Source organism: Parasteatoda tepidariorum, chromosome 6 (genome assembly GCF_043381705.1).
Source record: "Parasteatoda tepidariorum isolate YZ-2023 chromosome 6, CAS_Ptep_4.0, whole genome shotgun sequence".
Classification (NCBI taxonomy): domain Eukaryota; kingdom Metazoa; phylum Arthropoda; class Arachnida; order Araneae; family Theridiidae; genus Parasteatoda; species Parasteatoda tepidariorum.
The window spans coordinates 6,647,268-6,656,667 of record NC_092209.1 but is presented as its reverse complement, the minus strand read 5'-3'; the positions used below and the strand labels follow the sequence as shown (position 1 = coordinate 6,656,667).

The 9,400-nt window shown below is 34.1% G+C and overlaps 1 protein-coding gene across 1 annotated transcript in view; it reads left to right on the top strand.

Moving 5' to 3' along the window:
* Window positions 1-9,400, top strand: part of LOC107439258 (sodium- and chloride-dependent betaine transporter) — a gene marked incomplete in the record, with an annotated part of 53,561 nt that overhangs the window by 30,459 nt on the left and 13,702 nt on the right. The window contains 2 exon segments of the mRNA XM_071181944.1: window positions 1,540-1,664; window positions 4,303-4,415. Coding sequence (XP_071038045.1) covers window positions 1,540-1,664; window positions 4,303-4,415 — 238 coding nt within the window.

The following is a 9,400-nucleotide window of genomic DNA, read 5'->3' as shown; positions in this document are numbered from 1 at the left end:
TAATTATATTCTGAGTTACAAACATCCTATATTTTCCATGTGAAATTGTTTCCTTTTATTAACTTTGCACCCCTACTGAAGATGCGACATCAATATCTCTTCTGATTGTTACTGTTTATTTTCTTTGTAATGTTTGTTTGCATTTAGTTTATTTCTAAGTAGCACTGTTTTCTGGATTTCATATTTAATATTCTACCTATTTGTTAAAAGTCTAATTTGAAAAATTTGAATATGTTTGCTTATGTAATTGAACTGTTACGCTCACTTCGAACTTTCGGAGTGCCCCCGGATGCCCCCTTACGGGGGCGGGACGGGCTTAAGCTTGTTATTAGTAGTCATAAACTCAAAAAATTTGGATTTTTTTTCCAACTTCTTTTTTCGGATTTTATATTTCAGTACAAATATTGTAACAATTTGTATCAAAATATAAAATCCCCGATATCCCGATATTCTAACAATTTTTTAGTCACTATTTAACTGTTTTTTATAATTAAAAGACACTAAAATGTATTTGTGCTTGCAATTAGAACGCCAGAAAAAAAGTTTATAAAAGGAACACCGATTTTCCATCTGTGTCAAACGGTCCATAGAAAACTTAATTTTAAGCATTTTTTCTGTAAATTTGTGAAAACGCAGCTATACCAAGTTTCTCTGCTCTGAGAGAAGCTTTTAAAGTTACAATTAGTTTTTTTTTTCAATATAAATATAAACAACAACAATCTCGGATTATTCTGAGTGGCGATATTTTCAAACAGATTAATTTTATTTTTAGTAAAAGAAGTAAATTATATGATTTCTGAACTCAAATCTGCTGTATTTTATACGATATTAGTGATATATTAAGTAATTCTGATGAGTTTGAAGTGAAAATTTGTTTTAGTTATTTAGTGATGTAGTGCTAAAAATGGTGACATTGTAGCTAGATGTAGAAAGAACTTGCTTCTTTTGGCAGTTCTGATTCGACCTCTTTTTACTTGTTTATTACTGCTTGTTTTTGGTGCAAGTCGTGCATCATCATATGTTTGTGTTAGCATGTTGTTGTTCGAGCAGCGAGATTAAGTTCATATTACAAATTATCGTTTGAATTACGAAGTTGGTCGTATATTGTTAACAAGGAAAGAAGTGTTTTATGACGATTCTTTTTTTCAAATGACAATTCTTACCTCTTGAAGCAACGATTCTTCTTTTAAGCACAAATAATAAATCAGGTTACAAATACATACAATAAATGCTACTTAAGAGAGTCTATAAACACAATGATCACGTCGTGAGCCAAATATCTTCAAAACACACCAAAAACAGTAACTGGCTGTCAAAAGCTTGCAGAGCTCCCCAGGGTAGTAACCTCCCTTCATTGGCGAAAGTGAACGAAATTCTTTGTAAAATCTTTTAATGAAAAGCGAAGCAGTTGGTATTCTTCAAAATTTAGTTCGCTCTTTTTTTTGGATCTTGTTAACACTAAATGCGTAGTATGTATAATGTTCCTTGCATTTTATGTAGATTAAATCAGCTGTTACATTTTTATCTGTTTTGTTATAGGGATACTGTAGTAGTAGCGGCTGTAACTCTTTCAACAGTACTGTTGGTCGGCTGTGTCACTTTCGCTACGATTGGACATCTATCTACGAAATTGAACAAACCTTTTTGGACAGTCTTAAGTGATGGTAATATAACTTCATATAAGTTAATCTTACGTCATAATCAAATTTTTATGATTTAGTAGATGATTGAATTTTGAAATTTTGTAACAAAAATTTCTAAATATATAAATAAAGATGGTTCGTTAGTCTTCCAGTTCGACGTTGGTCCAATGGGTCTGGGTGTGTCGTCTCGCAATGCTGCATCGCCGGGTTGCTGGCTGGCGAGCCCTGTGGATCTAGATCTGAGCTTTCGCTAGCTCACAAGCCTCTTTTCTCCATCGATTCAAGTGTGGTGTCATGATCGTGTATACCTGGGACTTGCGGCTAGGGTCACTTGAAGCAAAATCAAGAAAGGGATACTTGCAAGTGACGTAGTGTGGGTATCTCGATCCTGATGGGTTGTTGAAAAGCGTCATTTGTTTACGTTAGCAGCTGTTCTTTCCATTCCATTTCGAGTAAGCTAAGCCTGTCAAGTACCAAATCTCTTAAGTAACATAGTCTATATTCTTTCACAGAGATTTCGATTCTACCACTATATATTTACACAAAGACAGACACGAAGCCATGTACAACATAAACAAACTTACAATGCATTGAAGTTGCCAGTTACACACAAAAAAATATATAATGTTTACAGTAGAATACATGAACAAATAATAAATCTGAATTAAGTAAAAGAAGAAGACGTGGGAGAATTATATTTCAACTCATTCGATGAGTATTTAATGAACTTCACTCCCATTAACATTTCAAGTTATGTAGAGAAACTTAACTCAACTTTAATACTCCATATTGCTAATAAAGTTTAGTTGGTGCTGACGTCAACGGTCACATGTGTGGGTATTGGTAGTCTCCTTTTTCTTGGAATGCAAGTACCCTATTTTAGAGCTGTAAGTTTTTAGACAGATTATTAATCGTTAATAAATTCATAAAAAATTCTTAAAAAGAAAAGTGTTTTAGCTAACTACTTATTCACTTTAAATATGAATGCCGAAGAAGTTCGATTATCGGAAATAATTTGGTCCGGATCTGTTTCGAAACATTTAGATTTGGAATGTAATTTCGTTTTTTTTTCCTCAGAAAAACTTTGAAAGCTGAAAAAATAATTTTAAAAATAGTGATGATTTCTACCAAATTTAATTGCAGTAGAATAAAATTATAAAAAGAAAAGTCAAATTGGTTTGAAGATATCATATTTCAGAATTCACTCGTACTAGTGCTATAGTTACAGCTGTACGCATCCACCCAACCTCTCAACCATAGCCAAGCCTCTAGCCCCGTTTTTAGGGCTCTATCTATTTAGGACCATAGTAGGAACGCCACTTAATTTTTATCCTAGTAAGATGACGCGGACAGCGCTTGAACTGATGTTCCTCTCATCAAACTTCTCATAATGGACGAGAGGACGTTCAGTTCTGATAGATTCAAAATGTATTTTTCTGAGTATACACGCCGGTTGTTTTGTCGGTTGCAAGTATTAACCTATTATACAGGGTGCAAAAAAAATGAATAAATATTTTTAAAACAAAAATCAGATTCTTACGTATTGAGTCTCAATCCTAACGGTTTGAATACTTTACCCTAAATATGCTAAATTGTTGGTGCAGGAAGTATTTTAAGTTTCGAAAAAGAAAACTAGATAGAAAATATATAGAATAGAAATAATGTACAAAAACATACTTTCTTTTGAAAAAACTTTTTTCGACGAATTTGAATTCTTCTTCTCCGAAATATGGAACACTGGAAAATATTGTCTAAAAAGTTTACGTTGAAGAGGGGCGGAAAGTTTCGGTCCCTTAATTTCAACTCTTTTGTTATTTCATATTCTGTTTCTCAATTTTTAATGCTTTTGTGTCTGATTTCGTTTTTTAAAATGTTGCCTCCACTAATTAATTGTCTCGTGATGGACTGACCGAAAGAAATGGTTCCCAGTAGAACATCGAAGTCAAGCCTCACTGGCTGCGGTCCTCGTTAAACTGTTCTACCGTAAAGTGCTCGACTTCGAGGGCAGGTCTTCGGGCAACCAAAACAGGAAAGCCATCCCCTCTGCGGAGGATCAAAATTGCGGTGGCATGTCTTCGGATCATAATCAGGAATGTTTCTCTGACAGTTGCCAATAGCCCATTGTGCAACTGAAGTGCAACGTAAATAAAGTACCTTCCTACCTCATTATTCAATTAGCATATTTAACGTTAGGTATTCGAACTTCAGTCCAAGTATGTGAAAAGCCTTAGATCAAAAGTTATTAAGCCATGTCTTTTTGGGTATACTGCATTTTTACATATCAATGTTTAATGTAGGTATTTTATTTACGTCATACAAGAGCCTGCACAATGGGTTATTGACGACGGTCTGGGAAACATCCCTGATTACGATCCGAAGACATGCCACCGCAATTTTGATTCTCTGCAGAGAGGATGGCTTCCCTGCTTTGGTTGCCCGAAGACCTGCTCTCGAAGTCGAGCACTTTACGGTAGAAAGGACCGGACCCTCGGTCCCTACGTAGGCTGATCAAAGTCATTACCCACCCGCACACTGACCGCAGCCAGTGATGCTGACTTCGTTGTTCTACTGGGAGCCATGTCTTTAAGATCAGTCCACTGCAGGACACATAAATGTTTAAAAATTAGTTGAAATGAGTTGTTCTCTTTTTTTTTTCTAGATCCGGGCAACGTGTATGTGATTTATTCTATTGTGATAGGTACAATGCCTCTCCCATCCTGTTGGGGTGTTTTATTCTTTCTCGCTTTTCTCTTCTTTGGATTGGATTCTGAGGTAAGAAACAATTACAGAAGAATTCGAAAATTAATAGTGGTAATATTTGTTTTGTTTTTATTGGGAAGACAGATACTTTAGCTAAAGAATATAGATAGGGGAAGAATGCTAGCTTCCATAGCCATAATGTAAACCAGTCCTCCAAGGTTTAGTGTGATCCCTGTGTATACAGAAAAAACAACATTTAGGGCACGGAGCAGAAGTTCTTGAAATTGGTTTCTACCCTCCTCTCCCCCCAACCAGTACTGGGGAGAAGAGGAAAAGTTTTCTCTTTTTTATTTAATAGTTTTGTTCTGCATTTTACACTTTTGATAAACGGTACTGTTAATAAAGATATTCCTTTGAGAATACATTAATTTCATGTTGATTAAATCTGCTAAATACATTTTGACAAAGAAGGAAAGACTAAAATGGTGGTGCGAGTTATAGCCTCCCAATCATACAATTAGAGTTATCAAACAACCGGTTCACAGGTGACGTACAGTTTGTCTAAAATAAGAACTCCCCCAGACATTCGTTTGGATCTGTGGCGGTGACTATGGTAACGAGGCATGATTATTTAAAGTAGGGGTGCGGGATGTTTCGACTCGGGTTGGCGAGAAGAAGGCAATCTCTTTCTTCGGTCTATTGTGTTAGTCCTAGAGTAAAGCTACCCTTCCTAAAATGGGCCATTCTTGTTTCCATAGCATCAAACGGCCTCAGACATTGTAGCGGGAGGAGTTCATAGCTTAGACACACTATACCTCCTGACAGTCACTTTGCTTCTTGTGCTCTGGTTCTTAGTACATATGATGCTCTGTTAAATCTGAGTATGCTGCTCACCCTATAAGTTGTTTTTCTGGGATAGCATACCGAACCGAACAGTTCCTATTGTTAGTTGCGTATTCTAAGAGCTGGATTTTTTCTCCTTTCTACATTCTTTGGTAAAGTGATACACATAACTAACAATACAGGGGGGCAGGTTTTTTCTTTTAAATTTGCTTTCGATTTCTATCTATAATCTATTATTTAATGCAATTTAATAATATATTCTTAAACAGGATTTTTTCAAGCTCACTCGAGTGAATATTAACAGTGTCCCAACTTCTCTGCTACGTAGAAAGTGGTAGGAAGAAGGAGATAATACATTTTAGTTTATATGATGTTTTAAGTTCATATGTTCTTTTTCCTTCAGTGTTATTTTCAAAAGAACTGACAAGTGCATGCATATAAATATAAATTTATACGTTTATTTATATACTTGTACATTCAGAAAAAAAACTAAAATACACCATTTTGAGATAACTCTGCAGGTTTCAGAACAAAACTAATTTTAGATTTGAAATCCTCACTACACAATTAGGTAAGATCAAGTACTTACATAAATGCAACAAAAAATTTGTTCCCAAGCTAGAATGATATGTATAATGTCAGATTTCAGAAAATCAGTTTCAATAAAACCTGTCAAGACTTTTTTTTAAATAATAAGTGGTAATTGGCATGTTAGAAGAATTATTTATTAGAAGAATTATAAGGAAGTTTCTTTAAATCAGTAGCTAACGAAAATCTAGCTTTTTTTCCTTATACATCTTAGGCTGTATCCAATTAACCGGCTAACGCCCAGCTTCATATATTTAGGACAGTTCCTTTTTTCAAAGACATTCATTGTGGTGGGAAACTTTTTTCAGCATTTTCATTTATCTGGGTGAATTGAAAGATTCTCAGATACCACAATGATTTAGTTATTTCTGATTAGATCTAGAATTATAAGGAGCAAGTATTTTTTGATCTATCAATGACTTTTTGGTTGCCCTAACAGTAGAAAAACCAATTAATTTCGGTAATATATTATACCACTTTTTCCATAAAACCATCTTTTGTATCATTTCAATATATAAATTCGAGGCAAAACAGGTTAAGCCTGTATAAAATTTAGCATGCCTAAGAATTAGCTACGTAATTTACTGTAATTTAGCTACGGCGAAAAGTGCTATTATACAAAAAAAAAAAGCAGTAAAATACCAAAATATTAAAATCAATTGGTAATTTTCTTATATTGGCAACCTCTTAAACTAAAAAAAAAACATATTTTATAAGTATTGAACTATATTTTATAAAATTACTTAACGCTGTTTTTCGAAACTCTGCATTATACTTGGTGCCTTATGCTTGGAACATGGTGATGATTTTAAACTACATATATAATCTTGCCATGAAGAAATATCTGGGCTTTAGAATAGAACAGACAAATAACTTGAATATTTTAAAAGCTATCAAACTTTTTTAGAAATTTATTTACATTTTTTCACCCAAATGAAAATTATCAAAACCACTGCCGTATTTTCAGATTTTGCTCATTTTTACGAGTCCAGGTAATGCAGCATTGGTCTTTAAATATTAAAAAATTGCACCATAAATGCTTTTTATTTTCTCAAAACTGTGGGTTATTAAGGTTTTGCGCCATTTTCAAAATAAGCGTAGTTGGCTTTAGATATGCTAAACTTAACTTAACAGTCATGAGTAGCAGTTTTAAAAATAGTCTATTATTCGCGAAAAAGTATTATTTCACATTCTTCGAAAAACAGCTTCTTTTATTTCTTCAGAAATATCCTGAAAAAAATACCCTCAAATGTTTCTAAGAAGTTAATTCAATAATGCCCAGCCATAAAAAAATATAAATAAATAAATAATAAGAAAAGTCTAAGGGAGAAACTTTAGGTAGATGTTTGCACATAAAGTGGATATTTCTTTCTTTTACCTACCACTTTAGCTATAAATATGCACTCAGTCATCAATCGAACTTCGTCTTCAAATCCAAGTATGGGTATTTATATCATTAATGTTATGTGATTTGCAGAAAACAATTTAGAATAAATAGATTTTAATGGTGAATACAACTTGCGCCCAAACATTTTTTTAGACATAGCTAAAGTTACCTAACCCGGTCAAAGTAATCATTTGTCATCAAATGAAGTGATGCTTCATTTCATTAAAGCGTTGCCTTAAAAGATACGAGGACGTCATGCATTGAATAATGGTGCAATTTGGGTTGTATTTCATATAGCTTTATCATAGACAATTGTAATTCTTCATTATCTTCGTAAACATCTTATCTTCATCATAAGATATACTTTCGCATGTTGGTGATGTTTTAAAGCAAATTCCAGATAAGAGGTCAAAATATCTTGCTTTCACTTAAAGATAAATTTTAACGCAGCTGCTGTAACCAAATTCTATTCGGCTGTAGAATCTTAAATCATATATAAATTGGAATCCCGATTCTCTACTTCTAAAAATAAAGTTCATAATCAATAGTGAACGAGGCGCGATGGCTCAGGGGATTGAGCTTTCACCTTCGAACGAGGTGCCCGGGTTCGAATCCCAGTGGTGGCTGGAAGATACCAATTTCGCATCCAGCTTGCACCGACCACAGTGCTGACGTAAAATATTTTCAGTGGTAGACGGATCTCGGGTTAGAGTCCCCGTGCCGTCAGGCTACCCGTGGGAGGTTTTCGTGATTTTCCTCTCCATGTACCGCAAATGCGGGTTAGTTACAACAAAAACTCCTCCATGAAGTCAAATTTCTCCTAATACTTGATCCAGGAGTTCCCTTGTCTTCAGGATTGGGTTCAAAATGACAAGGCTAAGGCGTTAAACATTAGTAGTCGTAAACTCAAAAATTGGGTCGGCTGTCTAATGTTACGGTGGTTTAAAGACACAAACTACTACTTATCACTTTAACCAGTGATCGTTTTATTGTCGAATTAATTTACATACTTTAACTATTTAAAATACTTAAACAAGTAATGCTTTAATCAAATACAAATTTAAATAACAAATTAAATTAATTAAAAGGCTTTGATTAGTAACAAATAAACTAATTGGCATGGAGAGAACTTACCCATACTAATGTTCATAGTGGAAATTGGTGAACCTCTAATGACTCGGTTCTACTCTCTCGTTTGTTGTCTTTTTTTTTGATCTTTTATACTAAACTTTTTGCTCGATAAAACTATTACTAAATTCTGGAAAGGTCACATAAGAGATCAAACTTGAACTATAGACTTGTGATTAACCCTTTTCGACACGTTTTTCTTAACTTTAATCAAGAGTATTTATTTGCATTTGCTAAAAGGTTCTATGTACTAGTGGAAGTTTCCACAGTATTTTAAATCTAATCAATTATTTTGCAATTTACAATAAATCTATTTTAAATGTTTTATTGTGATTCTAAATTAAGTGACGATAAGCGTCACACTATCGACGGTTATAAAAAAATATATTTCTCGTAGATTCAGTGAAATTTTTAATAGAGAATCAGTCGAAGTCTCAAAATAGCTCGGAGTCAGACATTTCAACCCCCCCCCCACTTTGCAGTTTTGTTCAGTGATAGATATGTTTCTGTGAATGACCGAAATCAAAGGAATGTCGACTTTCATCGGTGAATGTCACATAGTCGCTTTGGTAAATGTTCGAAATATGTGCTAGGTTTATTAAAGTGTTTACATTGGTATACATTTTCCCGGTATGCCCTACATCGATGTTTTTTAAGGTCAAGTGCCACTGCCCATTATGCATTTAACCGGTATTCCGAACACTGATGTTTCTCCTAATCTATCCTCAGCGGATATTAAAATATCGAATGAATTAATATCAAATGGGATATAACAAATATTTCGGACATTCACCAATGTGGCTGTTGACATTCACCGGTGAAAGTCGACATTCTCTTGATTTCGGTCATTCACGGCAACATAGATAATAAAAAAATTGGTATTTTACCTATCCATCAGCTCCACACAATTGGGTATAATATAGCCTACGTCACAGGTTGTGTTGTTCCTACTAAATTTAACCCATGAACGGCATTTTCTGCGAGCCTAACTTCAAGCCACAAATAAACAAACGAAGTGTTCGATCGTTTAAATAGCTGCTCGCCAGATTTTATTGCATTATAAAGAAAAGTTATTGAAACTAAATACAACTAAATAAACAACAATAACTAA